Source organism: Pongo pygmaeus, chromosome 8 (assembly GCF_028885625.2).
Source record: "Pongo pygmaeus isolate AG05252 chromosome 8, NHGRI_mPonPyg2-v2.0_pri, whole genome shotgun sequence".
NCBI lineage: Eukaryota > Metazoa > Chordata > Mammalia > Primates > Hominidae > Pongo > Pongo pygmaeus.
In genome coordinates this window covers 69,906,398-69,922,340 of record NC_072381.2, presented here as the reverse complement: position 1 = coordinate 69,922,340, position 15,943 = coordinate 69,906,398, and the positions used below count along the sequence as shown (strand labels likewise).

Genomic DNA, 15,943 nt, shown 5'->3' with positions numbered 1-15,943 from the left:
GCAGGAGAATGGCATGAACCCAGGAGGCAGAGCTTGCAGTGAGCCAAGATCGTGCCACTGCACTCCAGCCTGGGCAATAGAGTAAGACTCCATCTCAAAAATTTTTGTATTTTCAGTAGAGACGGGGTTTCACCTTGTTAGCCAGGATAGTCTTGATCTCCTGACCTTGTGATCTGCCCAATATGGTGAATCCCATCTCTACTAAAAAATACAAAAATTGAGAGGGGCGTTCCAAGATGGCCAAATAGGAACAGCTCCGGTCTGCAGCTCCCAGCGTGATCGACACAGAAGATGGGTGATTTCTGCATTTACAATTGATGTATCTGGTTCATCTCATTGGGACTGGTTGGACAGTGGGTGCAGCCCACGGAGAGTGAGCCAAAGCAGGGCGGGGCGTCGCCTCACCTGGGAAGCACAAGGGGTCAGGGAATTTCCCTTTCCTAGCCAAGGGAAGCCATGACAGACTACCTGGAAAAACGGGGCACTCCCACCCAAATACTGTGTTGTTCCCAAGGTCTTAGCAACTGGCAGGCTAGGCGATTCTCTCCTGTGCCTGGCTTGGAGGCTCCCATGCCCACAGAGCCTTGCTCACTGCTAGTGCAGCAGTCTGAGATTGATTTGCAAGACAGCAGCCTGGCTGGGGCTCAGCCATTGCTGAGGCTTGATTAGGTAAACAAAGCAGCCGGGAAGCTCAAACTGGGTGGAGCCCACTGCTGCTCAACAGGCCTACAGCCTCTAGACTCCACCTCTATGGTCAGGGCATAGATGAACAAAAGCCAGCAGAAATTTCTGCTGACTTAAATGTCCCTGTCTGACAGCTCTGAAGAGAGCAGTGGTTCTCCCAGGATGGCATTTGAGCTCTGAGAACAGACAGACTGCCTCCTCATGTGGGTCCCTGACCCCCGTGTAGCCTAACTGGGAGACAACTCCCAGTAGGGGCCAACAGACACCTCATACAGGCTGCTGCCTTTCTGGGATGACGCTTCCAGAGGAAGGATCAGGCAGCAATATTTGCTGTTCTGTAGCCTCCGCTGGTGATACCCAGGCAAACAGGGTCTGGAGTGGACCTCCAGCGAAATCCAACAGACCTGCTGCTGAGGGACCTGACTGTTAGAAGGAAAACTAACAAACAGAAAGGAATAGCATCAACATCAACAAAAAGGACGTCCACACCAAAACCCCAGCTGTAGGTCACCAACATCAAAGACCAAAGGTAGATAAAACCACAAAGATGGGGAGAAACCAGGGCAGAAAAGCTGAAAATTCTAAAAATCAGAGCGCCTCTTCTTCTCCAAAGGATCACAGATCCTTGCCAGCAATGGAACAAAGCTAGACGGAGAATGACTTTGATGAGTTGACAGAAGTAGGCTTCAGAAGTTCGGTAATAACAAACTTCTCCGAGCTAAAGGATGTCCAAACCCATTGCGAGGAAGCTAAAAACCTTGAAAAAAGATTAGACAAATGGCTAATTAGAATAAACAGTGTAGAGAAGACCTTAAATGACCTGATGGAGCTGAAAACCATGGCACGAGAACTTCATGATGCATGCACAAGCTTCAATAGCCGATTTGATCAAGTGGGAGAAAGGGTTTCAGTGACTGAAGATCAAATTAATGAAATAAATCGAGAAGACAAGGTTAGAGAAAACAGAGTTAAAAGAAATGAACAAAGCCTTCAAGAAATATGGGACTATGTGCAAAGACCAAATCTACATTTGATTGGTGTACCTGAAAGTGATGGGGAGAATGGAACCAAGCTGGAAAACACTCTTCAGGATATTATCCAGGAGAACTTCCCCAACCTAGCAAGGCAGGCTAACATTCAAATTCAGGAAACACAGAGAACACCACAAAGATACTCCTCGAGAAGAGCAACCTCAAGACACATAGTTGTCAGATTCACCAAGGTTGAAATGAAGGAAAAAGCGTTAAGGGCAGCAGAGAGAAAGGTTGAGTTACCCACAAAGGGAAGCCCATCAGACTAACAGTGGATTTCTCAGCAGAAACCCTACAAGCCAGAAGAGAGTGGGGGCGGCCAATATTCAACATTCTTAAAGAAAAGAATTTTCAACCCAGAATTTCATATCCAGCCAAACTAAGCTTCATAAGTGAAGGAGAAATAAAATCCTTTACAAACAAGCAAATGCTGAGAGATTTTGTCACCACCAAGCCTGCCTTATAAGAACTCCTGAAGGAAGCACTAAACATGGAAAGAAACAACCGATACCAGCCACTGCAAAAACAGGCCAAACTGAAAAGACCATCGATGCTATGAAGAAACTGCATCAATTAATGGGCAAAATAACTAGTGAACATCATAATGACAGAATCAAATTCACACATAGCAATATTAACCTTAAATGTAAATGGGCTAAATGCCCCAATTAAAAGATACAGACGGGCAAATTGGATAAAGAGTCAAGACCCATCAGTGTGCTGTATTCAGGAAACCCATCTCATGTGCAAAGATGCACATAGGCTCAAAATAAAGGGATGGAGGAAGATCTACCAAGCAAATGGATAACAAAAAAAAGCAGTGGTTGCAACCCTAGTCTTTGATAAAACAGACTTTAAACCAACAAAGATCAAAAGAGACAAAGAAAGCCATTACATAATGGTAAAGGGATCAATTCAACAAGAAGAGTTAACTATCCTAAATATATATGCACCCAATACAGGGGCACCCAGATTCATAGAGCAAGTCCTTAGAGACCTACAAAGAGACCTAGACTCCCACACAATAATAATGGGAGACTTTAACACCCCACTGTCAATATTAGATCAACGAGACAGAAGGTTAAGAAGGATATCCAGGATTTGAACTCAGCTCTGCAACAAGCAGACCTAATAGACATCTACAGAACTCTCCACCCCAAATCAACAGAATATACCTTCTTCTCAGTACCACATCACACTTATTCTAAAACTGACCACATAATTGGAAGTAAAGCACTCCTCAGCAAATGTAAAAGAACAGAAATCACAACAAACTGTCTCTCAGACCACAGTGCAATCAAATTAGAACTCAGGATTAAGAAACTCACTCAAAACCGCACAACTACATGGAAACTGAACAACCTGCTCCTGAATGACTACTGGGTAAATAACGAAATGAAGGCAGAAATAAAGATGTTCTTTGAAACCAATGAGAACAAAGACACAGCATACCAGAATCTCTGGGACACATTTAAAGCAGTGTGTAGAGGGAAATTTATAGCACTAAATGCCCACAAGAGAAAGCAGGAAAGAGCTAAAATTGACACTCTAACATCACAATTAAAAGAACTAGAGAAGCAAGAGCAAACAAATGCAAAAGCTAGCAAAAGGCAAGAAATAACTAAGATCAGAGCAGAACGGAAAGAGATAGAGACACAAAAAACCCTTCAGAAAATGAATGAATCTAGGAGCCGGTTTTTTGAAAAGATCAACAAAATTGATAGACAGCTGCTAGCAAGACTAATAAAGAACAAAAGAGAGAAGAATCAAATAGACACAGTAAAAAAATAATAACGGGGATATACCACCGATCCCACAGAAATACAAACTACCATCAGAGAATACTACAAACACCTCTACACAAATAAACTAGAAAATCTAGAAGAAATGGATAAATTCCTGGACACATACACCCTCCCAAGACTAAACCAGGAAGAAGTTGAATCTCTGAATAGACCAATAACAGGCTCTGAAATTTAGGCAATAATTAATAGCCTACCAACCAAAAAAAGTCCAGGACCAGACGGATTCACAGGTAAATTCTACCAGAGGTACAAAAAGGAGCTGGTACCATTCCTTCTGAAACTATTCCAATCAACAGAAAAAGAGGGAATCCTCCCTAACTCATTTTATGAGGTCAACATCATCCTGATACCAAAGCCTGGCAGAGACACAACAAAAAAAGAGAATTTTAGACCAATATCCCTGATGAACATCAATGGGAAAATCCTCAATAAAATACTGGCAAACCGAATCCAGCAGCACATCAAAAAGCTTATCCACCAAGATCAAGTCAGCTTCATTCCTAGGATGCAAGGCTGGTTCAATATACACAAACCATGTCCTTTGCAGGGACATGGATGAAGCTGGAAACCATCATTCTGAGCAAACTATCACATGGACAGAAAACCAAACACCGCATGTTCTCACTCATAGGTGGGAACTGAACAATGGGATCACTTGGACACAGGAAGGGGAACATCACACACTGGGGCCTGTTGCGGGGTGAGGGGCTGGGGGAGGGATAGCATTAGGAGATATACCTAATGTAAATGATGAGTTGAAGGGTGCAGCAAACCACCATGGCACATATATACCTATGTATCAAACCTGTACATTGTGCACATGTACCCTAGAACTTAAAGTATAATAAATAAATAAAATAAAAATACAAAAATTAGTTGGACATGTTGGCACGTGCCTGTAATCCCAGCTACTTGGGGAGCTGAGGCAGGAGAATCACTTGCACCCAGGAGGCAGAGGTTGCAGGGGGCTGAGATCGCGCCACTGCACTCCAGCCTGGGTGACAAAGCAAAACTCCATCTCAAAAAATAAAAAATAAAAAATAAATGAATAAATTTGAGGCCGGGTGCAGTGGCTCACACCTGTAATCCCAGCACTTTGGGAGACCAAGGCGGGCAGATCACTTGAGGTCAGGAGTTTGAGACCAGCCTGGCCAACGTGGTAAAACCCCGTCTCTACTAAAAATACAAAAATTAGCTGGGTGTGGTGGTGGGTGCCTGTAGTCCCAGCTACTTGGGAGGCTGAGGCAGGAGAATTGCTTGAGCCCAGGAGGCGGAGGTTGCAGTGAGCTGAAACTGCGCTACTGAACTCCGGCCTGGGCAACAAAGCAAAACTCCATCTCAAAACAAACAAAAAAGAATTGAACAAAAAGATTGACAGGCAGATTTTTCCCCCTTCCAACTCAGTACAAAATTAAATGTATGTATGTATTTACCAAAAATAAAACAAAACAAAAAACAAACCCCAAACATACATCTCAAAGCCACATGTATTTTTGGATGTCAGATATGGCTGTGCAATTTGTACCACTGCCTCTATCAGCAAGGATAATGAGGCATGAACTATATGGAGACTACAAATCCCAGCAAATGGCCTGAAGTCATTTGAAAGAAACATTTTTTCTTTCTTTTTTTTAATCACTGGGTTGCAATTTCCCTTTGCTAACACTACCCTGAATCATTCTATTTTGTACGCCCTATAATTTTAACACAGACAGTGATTCATCCTATATAATTGTTCTTTAATGAACTTTTGTTGTCTTTAGTTGGGCTTTTCAAAAAGAAGGTATGCAAAAATAAAGAGGAACTTATTAATTTTGTTTTTATAGTAAATGATGACTGGCTGGGCGCGGTGGCTCCTGCCTGTAATCTCAGCACTTTGGGAGGCCAAGGCAGGCAGATCACCTGAGATCAGGAATTTGAGACTAGCCTGGCCAACATGGTGAAACCCCGACTCTACTAAAAATACAAAAAGTAGCCGGGAGTGGTGGCAGGCACCTGTAATCCCAGATACTTGGGAGGCTGGGGCAGGAGAATCGCTTGAACCCAGGAGGTAGAGGTTGCAGTGAGCCGAGATCGTGCCATTGCACTCCAACCTGGGCAACAAGAGCAAAACTCCATCTAAAAAATAAATAAATAAAGACTTCAAATCTTATATCTTTGGATTTGCAGATGGTGTCAAACTTTGTTTTGTGAAAGAGCAGTAAAACCAAAGCTGTTCTAGAGAAATGATCTGGTGGTGCTACACACACACACACATACACACACACACCCTACATGATATCATTAACTTATTTTTCAAAAGATTCTGCAAAGATCAGTGGAAATGCTATTATTATTATTATTAGAGATGAGGTCTTGCTAGGTTGCACAGACTGGCCTTAAACTACTCCTGGGCTCAAGAGATCCTCCTGCCTCAGCCTCCTGAGTAGCTGGGACTACAGGTGTGTGCCACTGAGCCCAGCTTGGAAGTACTAATTTAAACAAACACATGCTATTTTAAGAAGTTATATGGATTAATAAAATGAAATAAAAGGCATTGAGATGAGAAAGGAAGAAGTAAAATGATCTCTATTTGCAGATGGAATGATCTTTTATTTTTTTCCTGGCTTTACTGAGGTGTAATTGACAAATACAAACTGTATATATTATAAAGTATACAATGTGATGCTTTGACATATGTATATACTGTGAAATAATTACCACAATCAAGCTAATTAACACTTCCATCACTTCAGGCCAGGTGTGGTGGCTCACGCCTGTAATCCCAGCACTTTGGGAGGCTGAGTTGGGCAGATCACTTGAGGTCAGGAGTTTGAGACCTGCCTGGCCAACATGGGGAAACCTCATCTCTACTAAAAATACAAAAATTAGCCAGGTGTGGTGGCACACACCTGTAGTCCCAGCTACTTGGGAGGCTGGGACAGGAGAATCGTTTGAACCTGGAAGGCGAAGGTTGTAGTGAGCAGAGATTGCACCACTGCACTACAGCCTGGGCAACAGAGTGAGACCCTGTCTCAAAAAAACAAAAACAAAGACAAAACATTTCCATCACTTCACATAGTTACCTTTTTGTGTATATATATTGTAAGGAACACCTAAGATCTTAGCAAATTTCAAGTGTACAATAGGATTACTAATTATAGTCACCAGAGTGTAAACTAGCTCTCCAGAACATTTCATTCTGCCTAACTGAAGCTTTGCACCCTTTAAACAAAATAACTCCCCATTTCCCTGCCTCCTGTAGCCCCTGGGGACCACCATTCTACTTTCTGCTTCTATGAGTTCAACTCTATTTAGATTCCATATATAAGCGAGAACCATGATCTTGTATTAGAAAATCTTAAGGAATCCGCTAAAAAACAAGTGAATAAGCAAGATTGTTCTATATCTTCCCCAGCCCCCTGCAGGACAGGACCATCTGGCAATGAGCCTTCCCAGTGCCAGGGATGAAGAATGTCTATCAATCTCATAAGCTGAGATTGATCAATGCTTCCATGGGAAGATTTCTGATACAAAAAAAAAAAAAAAAGTGGCTGAATGAGAAAAGAAACATACTCAGAACAGCCTGAGGTATGTGAGGTGTCCACAATTTATCAAGCCCAGAGACAGGAGTATGGGACTTCAGTCACAACCCTGTCCCCGAGTCCATGGCCAGGCACAATTGTTTAAAGGCATTTTGCTCCTGACTAGCTGCCTTACCTGTTAGTTTCATGTTCCTGGAATCTGTGATACAAAGAACAATGTATACACAATCAATAGCTTATGTTATTCTAATGTAAATTCTTGGTAAGCAAATTAGAAACTATCTCTTCTTTTCCTTTAAAAACCCACTTGTAACTGCTGCTAATTGGAGTGTATATTCATGGCAACTTGAATCCACGCTACTGGGTTGCAGTCTTCAAACTTGGCCCAAATAAACTCTAGGTATATTAAAAAACAAAACAAAACAAAACAAAAACAAAAAATGATTGATAAAATCTTAGTGCTTTGGAGAGACTGAAAAATCAAACATTGTGGTCATCAACAGTGAAATAAACACATTTTTAGATAACCCAAAAAGTAAAAGAATTCATTGCTAGCAGATCTACACTACAGGAAATGATAAAGGAAATTCGGCCAGGCGGCATGGTGCCTCATGCCTGTAATCCTAGCCACTGTGGGATGCTGAGACAGGCAGATTGCTTGAGCCCAGGAATTCGAGACCAACCTGGGCAACATGGTGAAACTATCTATAAAAAATAAAAAAAATTTGCCAGGCGTGGTGGCATGAGCCTGTGGTCCCAGCTAACCAGGAGGCTGATGTGAGAGGACTGCTTGAGCCTGGGACATGGAGGCTGCAGTGAGCCAAGATGGCACCATTTTGAGCCGAGGTGCCTGTCTCATAAATAAACAATAAAGATAAAGAAGTTCTTCAGATTGATGGTAAGTGATACTACATAAAAACTTGAGCTGGGGCTGGGCGCGGTGGCTCACGCCTGTAATCTCAGCACTTTGGGAGGCTGAGGTGGGTGGATCATGAGGTCAGGAGTTCAAGACCACCTGGGCCAAGATGGTGACGCAGGTAGTAGAGACAGGGTGGTGGTAGAGACGTGGGTAGAGAAATTAGCCAGGTGTGGTGGTGGGCGCCTGTAATCCCAGCTTTTGGGAGACTGAGGCAGAGAACTGCTTGAATCCGGGAGGCGGAGGTTGCAGTAAGCAGAGATCGCTCCACTGCACTCCAGCCTGGGCGACAGAACGAAACTCTGTCTCAAAAAAAAAAAAAAATTAATTTGAATTTTTAAATTTTTTGTAGAGACAAGGTCTTGCTATGTTGCCCAGGCTGGCCTTGAACTCCTGGCCTCAAGTGATCCTCCTGCTTTGACCTACCAAAGTGTTGGGATTATAGGTGTGAGCCACCACATGCAGCCAAAACCAAAATATTTGGAAGTTAAACAACATACTTTTAAATAGTCCACGAATTTACCTAATAAATAGAAAATATTTTGAACAGGATGATGTAAAAAATACTACATACCAAAATTGTGTGTGTGTGTGTGTGTTTTTTTTTTTTTTGAGACGGAGTCTCGCTCTGTTGCCCAGGCTGGAGTGCAGCGGCGTGATCTCAGCTCACTGCAACCTCCACCTCCTGGGTTCACGCCATTCTCCTGTCTCAGCCTCCCAAGTAGCTGGGACTACAGGCGCCTGTCACCACACCCGGCTAATTTTTTGTATTTTTAGTAGAGATGGGGTTTCACTGTGTTAGCCAGGATGGTTCTCGATCTCCTGACCTCGTGATCCACCCACCTCAGCCTCCCAAAGTGCTGGGATTACAAGCGTGAGTCACCACACTCGGCAGTGTGTGTGTTTTTTATTTTTTGGTTATGTGTTTTTTTTTTGTTTGTTTATTTGGAGACAGGGTCTTCCTCTGTGTCTCAAGCTGGAGTAGAGTGGTGAGATCTCAGCTCACTGTAACCTCTGCCTCCTGGGTTCTAGCAATTCTCCTGCCTCAGCCTCCCCAGTAGCTGGGATTACAGGTGCGTGCCACCATTCCTGGCTAGTTTTTGTATTTTTAGTACAGATGGAGTTTCACCCTGTTGGCCAGGCTGGTCTCGAACTCCTGGCCTCAAGTGATCCACCCACCTTCCAAAGTGCTGGAATTACAGGCGTGAGCCACCACGCCCAGACTAAAGCAGTGTTTATAGGGAAATTTATAGCTTCACAAGCTTACCTTATAAAAGGTAAGTAAGGTTCCATCTTAAGAAGCTTAGAAAAAGAAAAACAAAATAATATATACTGAAAATAAGTGAAGGAATAAGTAACAAAGGTACGAGCAGAAATCAACTCAATAGGCAACAAACCACAGAGAACATTAACAAAGTCAAAAATTGGTTCTTTGAAAAGATTAACAAAATTGCTAAACCCCTTAGGTAGACTGAGTAAGAAATATTTTTTTAAAAAAGAAAGAGAAGTCATAATTTGCCAACAGTAGGAGTAAAAGGGGATTTCAGATTCTACAGACATCAAAGGGATAATAATGGCATATTATGAACAACTTCATGTCAATAAATTCAATAACGTAGATGACATGGGCAAATTATTCAAAAATATAAACTAAAATTCATATAAAACACAAACCTTACATATTTACTTAAAAAATTAAATTATCAAAACCTTTTCAGAAAGAAATTGGCAGGTCCAGATAGTTTCACTGATGAATTCTATCAAATACAGCTCAGAAAGAAACAACATTCATCTTACAGAAACTTCTTCTGAAAATAGAGAAGGAAAAACTCCCTCATTTTATTTATTTACTTATTTAATTATTATTTTTGAGATGGAGGCTTGCTCTGCTACCCAGTCTGGAGTGCAGTGGCGCGATCTCAGCTCACTGCAACATCCATCTCCTGGGTTCAAATGATTCTCCTGCCTCAGCCTCCCAAGTAGCTGGGACTACAGGCATGTGCCACCACGCCCGGCTACTTTTTGTTATTTTTAGTTACAGATGGGGTTTCACCATGTTGGCAAGGCTGGTCTTGAACTCCTGACCTCAGGTGATCTGCCCGTCCCAGCCTCCTAAAGTGTTGGGATTACAGGCATGAGCCACCATGCCTGGCCTATTTAATTTAATTAATTAATTTATTTAGAGACAGAGTTTCGCTCGTCGCCCAGACTGGAGTGCAATGGTGCGATCTCGGCTCACTGCAACCTCCACCTCCCAGGTTCAAGTGATTCTCCTGCTTCAGCCTCTTGAGTAGCTGGGATTACAGACACCTACCACCATGCCCAGCTAATTTTTTGTATTTCTAGTCGAGACAGGGTTTCACCATGTTGGCCAGCCTGGTCTCGAACTCCTGACCTCAGGTGATCCACCTGCTTCGGCCTCCCAAAGTGCTGGGATAACAGGCGTGAGCCACCGTGCCCGGTCCCTAACTCCTTTTATGAGGATAGAATACTCTGATATAAAACCTGAAAAGACATTACAAAAAAATAAAATAAAATTACAGACCAGTATCTCTCAATATTTAACAAAATGTTAGGAAATCAAGTCTAATAATACATTAAAAAAGCTAATATATCATTACAAATTAGGTTTATTTCAGGATGAGGAATAGTCAATGTCATCTACCATATTAAAAGAATAAAGCAGAAAAGCCATATGACCATTTCAATATATATAGAAAAAAATTTGACAAAATACAGGAGCCATTGATGACAAAAACCCTTTTCAAATAACAGAAAATATTTTTCTTAATCTGACAGCGAGCAACTATGAAAAATGTAATCTAATATCCAATTTAATGGTACAATATTGAATACTTTTCTCTAAAGTTCAGAAAGAAGCCAAGGATGTCCACTCTCACCACTTCTATTCAATATTGTATTGGTGGGGTAAGCAAGTGCAATAAAGCAAGAAAAAAAAGGCCATAAATTTTTTTTTAAAAAAGGAGATGAAACTATCTCTGTTTGAAGATGATAGGATTATTTACATAGAAAAACCTGAGGAATCTACAAAACAACTAGAAGAATAAGTGAATTTAGCAAAATTACAGAATATAAAATTAATATATAAAAATCAGTTATATTTTAATATTAGCAGCAAACAATTAGAAAATAAAATAAAACCAATTCCATTTATAATGGGATCGAAAACCATAAAGTACTTAAGCATAAATTTAAAAAATATATGTGCAAGACCTGTATTAATAAAACTATAAGACCACCGCTGAGAGAAAATGAGGCCTTAAAAAATAGGGAGATATATTATGCTCATGAATTATAAGATGCTATATTACACTAAGGTGTTGATTCTTCCCAAATTGATCTACATACTCAATGTTACTGTAATCACAATTCCACTTCTTTTGGCATAGAAAGTGACAAGCTGTTTCTAAAATTTATATGGAAATACAAACGACCTAGAATATCCAAAGTAATCTTAAAAAGAAGACCAAGTTGGCAGCATTTACAATAGCTGACATTACAGGACTTTCATATATGTTCATATACTCACTTAAAAAAAAAAGAAAAGAGAGATGGGGTCTCACTATGTTGCCCAGGCTGGTCTCAAACTCCTGGGCTCAAGCAATCCTGCACAATCTTGGCTCACTGCCACCTCTGCCTCCCAGATTCAAGCAATTCTCCTGCCTCAGCCTTCTGAGTAGCTGGGACTACAGGCATACACCACCACGCTTGGCTAATTTTTGCATTTTTAGTAGAGATGGAGTTTCACCATGTTGACCAGGCTGGTCTCGAACTCCTGACTTCAAGTGATCTACCTGCCTCGGCCTCCCAAAGTGTTGGGATTACAGGCATGAACCACCATGCCTGACTATATTCATACAATGGGTTACTACTCATCACAAAAAAGGATTAAACTACTGACACACAACGGAGATGGATCTCAAAAACATCGAGTGAAACCTTAGAAGGAGTGTACATTTATATAATTCCAATGTATGAAGTTCTAGAAAAAGCAAAATTAATTTATGGTAGAAAAATATACAGTACAAAGGTTGCCTCTTGGTGAGTGGGGGCAAAAACTGTGAAGGGGCCTGAAAGAACTTTAAATTAATCTTGAACTTTAGTTAATATTCATACTGAAATAATTGGGAGTGAAGTGTACTTACGTCTGCAACTTACTTTGAACATGTCAAATAAGATCGATGATTACTTAGAGAGATGAAAATATGCATAGTCATACGATCAAGCAAATATAGCAAAATGTCAGTTGAGCTGAATATGTGGATGTTATTTAAATAATTATTTCAACTGTTCTGAATGTTTAAAAATTTTCATAATGAAATGTTGAGGGAAAAATTGTGCTTTCAATTCCTCTGTGCTCTCACGTTGCCTGTACAAACTGTAACTGAATTTCTATGAAGTAAGCCAAAGGAGTGGGGTGCTATTCTCAGAGTCATATTGTCTTAAAAAAAGTCTTAATATAAGAAATAAACTAAAGCATTCCTTCTCATCAAAGACGTAACTTAATTTGTATAGTGACTTTAGCTTCACATTGTATATATAATGACTCTGGCTCAGATAGGGGAAGTTCTGCAGCTTCATGCCCTGTGCCTCAGCTTAGATGCTTATTTTCAAGGTTAGTCATTTAAAGATGGGCACCTGCCCAGACTACAGCCTTAGCACAAGAAAATATATTCACTGAACTTGGCATCTCAGGGTGAAATGCAAGGCTCATACAATGTCAACAAATCAAAACACATTTCAAGGATGCCAAGAAAAACTTACCTTTTACTGTTCAGGAGGGGCAGTCACCTAAGATATTACAGATCCAATGTTCATACCTTCAAAAAAGCACTTTTTGAGTTTCATTACCTTTATCAAGAGATGCTCCAGCCATATGGTAAAAACTCAATGCAGTGTCCACATCATTAATGTTCTTCAGGAAAGTAAAGAAGTTCTCTACCTCCTGAAATGTCAGACCCTGAAAGAGGAGAGACAGCAAGGTAAGGCAGGACCTGTAACAAAAAGCAGCACGATATGCACAGGCAGTGATTCACATCTGCAAATCAGAAATTCATGCTCATGTCTAGAACAGAAACTGAATACATTAGTCAAGGAATGTCAAATTCATAAATAGCAGGGGAACAAAACTCTTGAATTCTACCCTGAGAAAGGCAAACTGGCTAGATGCTTCCCTCTCACATGTAAAATCTGAGAAACTGCTTACAGTGATGGCTGAATATCTTAAAGAAAATATATTTTTTTTTTTTGAGAAGGAGTTTCGCTCTGTCACCCAGGGTGGAGTGTAATGGCATGATCTCGGCTCACCGCAACCTCCGCCTCCTACATTCAAGCAATTCTCCTGCCTCAGCCTCCCGAGTAGCTAGGATTACAGGTGCGCAACACCACGCCCGGTTAATTTTTGTATTTTTAGTAGAAACAGGGTTTCATCATGTTGGCCAGACTGGCCTCGGACTCCTGACCTCAAGCCTCCCAACATGCTGGGATTACAGATCTGAGCCACTACACCTGGCCCAATGAAAATATTTCTAACTGTGCTCTCCAATTAGACACACTATCAATTATGACACTTCCTAACTGGGCTATAGCTACTTGACCTGTTATACATCTTAAGAAGTAAAATCAGAGTCAGGACTTCCAGTTTAATAGTCTGCTCACAGGCCAACTGAGCTTTTTGAGGCTTAAGCGAATTAAAGAATCACCAAAGTCAGTGATATACAGGGGAAGGGTGTTGGTATTTAGCAAAACCCAAGTAATGGGGAAGCTGTTCATTATCTCAATTTAAAAGCTACTCACAAAGTAATTTGCCACTTAACTTTGATCTAATGAAATTCTGTGAATGAAGATTTTTTTTTTAAAGCTGTTTAAAGATTTGCTGATCTCTAATTCTACTTTATATGATGCATCGAGAAAAAGTAGTTATAGAAATAGGGGCTACTGGGAATTCCTTTATAGGGAGGAAGATTTGTCCTATTTGCCTTTTCCCCGCTTCCCACACATCATGCTGTGATGGAAATGAATGCAGTTTCTAAGAAGGGAAAACACTGGGAAATGTCCTAGATATCCCAGACACTGATGTTAATGCCTTTTAATGAAGCATCAGACCCTTAAAGGGCTGCAGATGTAGACTGGCTTCTACTTAGTGCTGCTCCTCCTGCAATTTTCATTTTCCCAAACTACAGAGCCCAGGAACTCACATCAGGAACTCAGTAATAAGGAAATCCTAATACAATCTACAGTTCTTTCCTGGTACTCTCCAAACTAGGTCAATTGTATGTTTCTCATCTTATCAAACTGAAAGCTAAAAGACTGTATGAGGCTGGGTGCAGTGACTCATGCCTGTAATCCCAGCACTTTGGGAGGCCAAGGCAGGAGGATCACTTGAGCTCAGTGAGCAGCCTGGGCAACATGGCGAAACCTCATCTCTACAAAAAATATTTAAAAAGTTAGCCGAGTGTGGTGGCATGTGCCTGTAGTACCAGCTATTTGGGAGGCTGAGGTGGGAGGATTGCTTGAGCCTGGGAGGCAGAGGTTGCAGGGAGCTGAGATCATGCCATGGCACTCCAGCCTGGGTGACAGGGCTAGACGCTGTCTCAAAAACAAAACACAACAAAAAAGACTGTATGATTATATCACATGATCTTTTATAATTTTTTTCCTTAGAATCATAGAACTTAAAAAACTTTATTGTGGAATATGATGACTATATAGAAAGGCGCACAAAACATAAATGTACAACTTATCAAACTCTTGCAAAGTGAATACCCACAGAACCTTCATTTAGATCAAGGAACAGACTATTATCAGCATCTCAGAAGCCTCCTCTCTCCCCACAACATGTCCCTTCCTAATCATAAACTCCAGCCCCTGCCCAACCTCTATTGACAATAACCACTATTCTGACTTTTAGGGAATTCATTTCCTTGCTTTTTTTAAAAATAGCATTTTTATATGTAAATAGCATACTTACAAAAACCGTTGCTTAATTTTATCTGTTGTGGAACAGTAGAAATGGAATCATGCAGTAGGCATTCTGTTATATATGGCTTCTCTCTTTAAGATTTGTTCATGTTTTTGTGTGTATCTGTAGTTCATTCATTTTTATTGCTATAAAGTATTTCATTGTGTGAAAATACCACAATTTGTTTATCCATTCTATTTGGGCTGTTTCCAATGTTTGGCAATTATGAACAGTGGTGCATCTGTACTTAGCATTTATTCAAACATTTATAGAGTGCTGGCCAGGCACGGTGGCTCACGCCTGTAATCCCAGCACTTTGGGTGGCCGAGGTGGGCAGATCACCTGAGGTCGAGAGTTCGAAACCAGCCTGACTAACATGGAGAAACCCCGTCTCTACTAAAAATACAAAAATATTAGCCAGGCATGGTGGCACATGCCTGCAATCCCAGCTACTTGGGAGGCTGAGGCAGGAGAATCGCTTCAGCCTGGGAGGCAGAGGTTGCGGTGAGCTGAGATCACGCCATTGCACTCCAGCCTGGGCAACAAGAGGGAAACTCTGTCTCAAAACAAAACAAAACAACCAAAAAACAAAAAACAAACATGTATAGAGTACCTACTATGTACCAAGTGTTGTAATTTTTGGTAATGGACTGGAAGGCCTATATTATCTGCTTTCTCCCTAATTTGAGGTCACTCTCTTGGCTTTGCCTTAGAGCACCCAGAGTTAGGTCTCATTATGGATGCCATAGTATGTAATTTAATGTAGGCACTAGCTAGAATCAAATTTAGAAGAGAATCCCATAGGATTAGAAGTACAGGTTGTACAATACCATTGCTTGTGGATGGACACACTAATAATCTTCCTTTCCCCGCCATCAAAAGACACATAAAGGTGGAGGCAACCCAATAGTCTACTGATGGATGAATGGATAAACAAAATGCGGCATATACACACAATGGAATACTGTTTAGCCTTTAAAAGGAAGAAGATTCTGACACAA

At 41.0% G+C, this 15,943-nt stretch overlaps 1 protein-coding gene across 4 annotated transcripts in view; it reads right to left on the bottom strand.

Moving 5' to 3' along the window:
• Positions 1–15,943, bottom strand: part of MICU1 (mitochondrial calcium uptake 1) — a 257,449-nt gene that overhangs the window by 27,766 nt on the left and 213,740 nt on the right. For all 4 annotated transcript variants that reach the window (XM_054503610.2, XM_063670503.1, XM_063670501.1 and 1 more), the window contains one exon: positions 12,833–12,941. In XM_054503610.2, the coding sequence (XP_054359585.1) occupies positions 12,833–12,941 (109 nt within the window). The remainder of the gene's footprint in view (positions 1–12,832; positions 12,942–15,943) is intronic.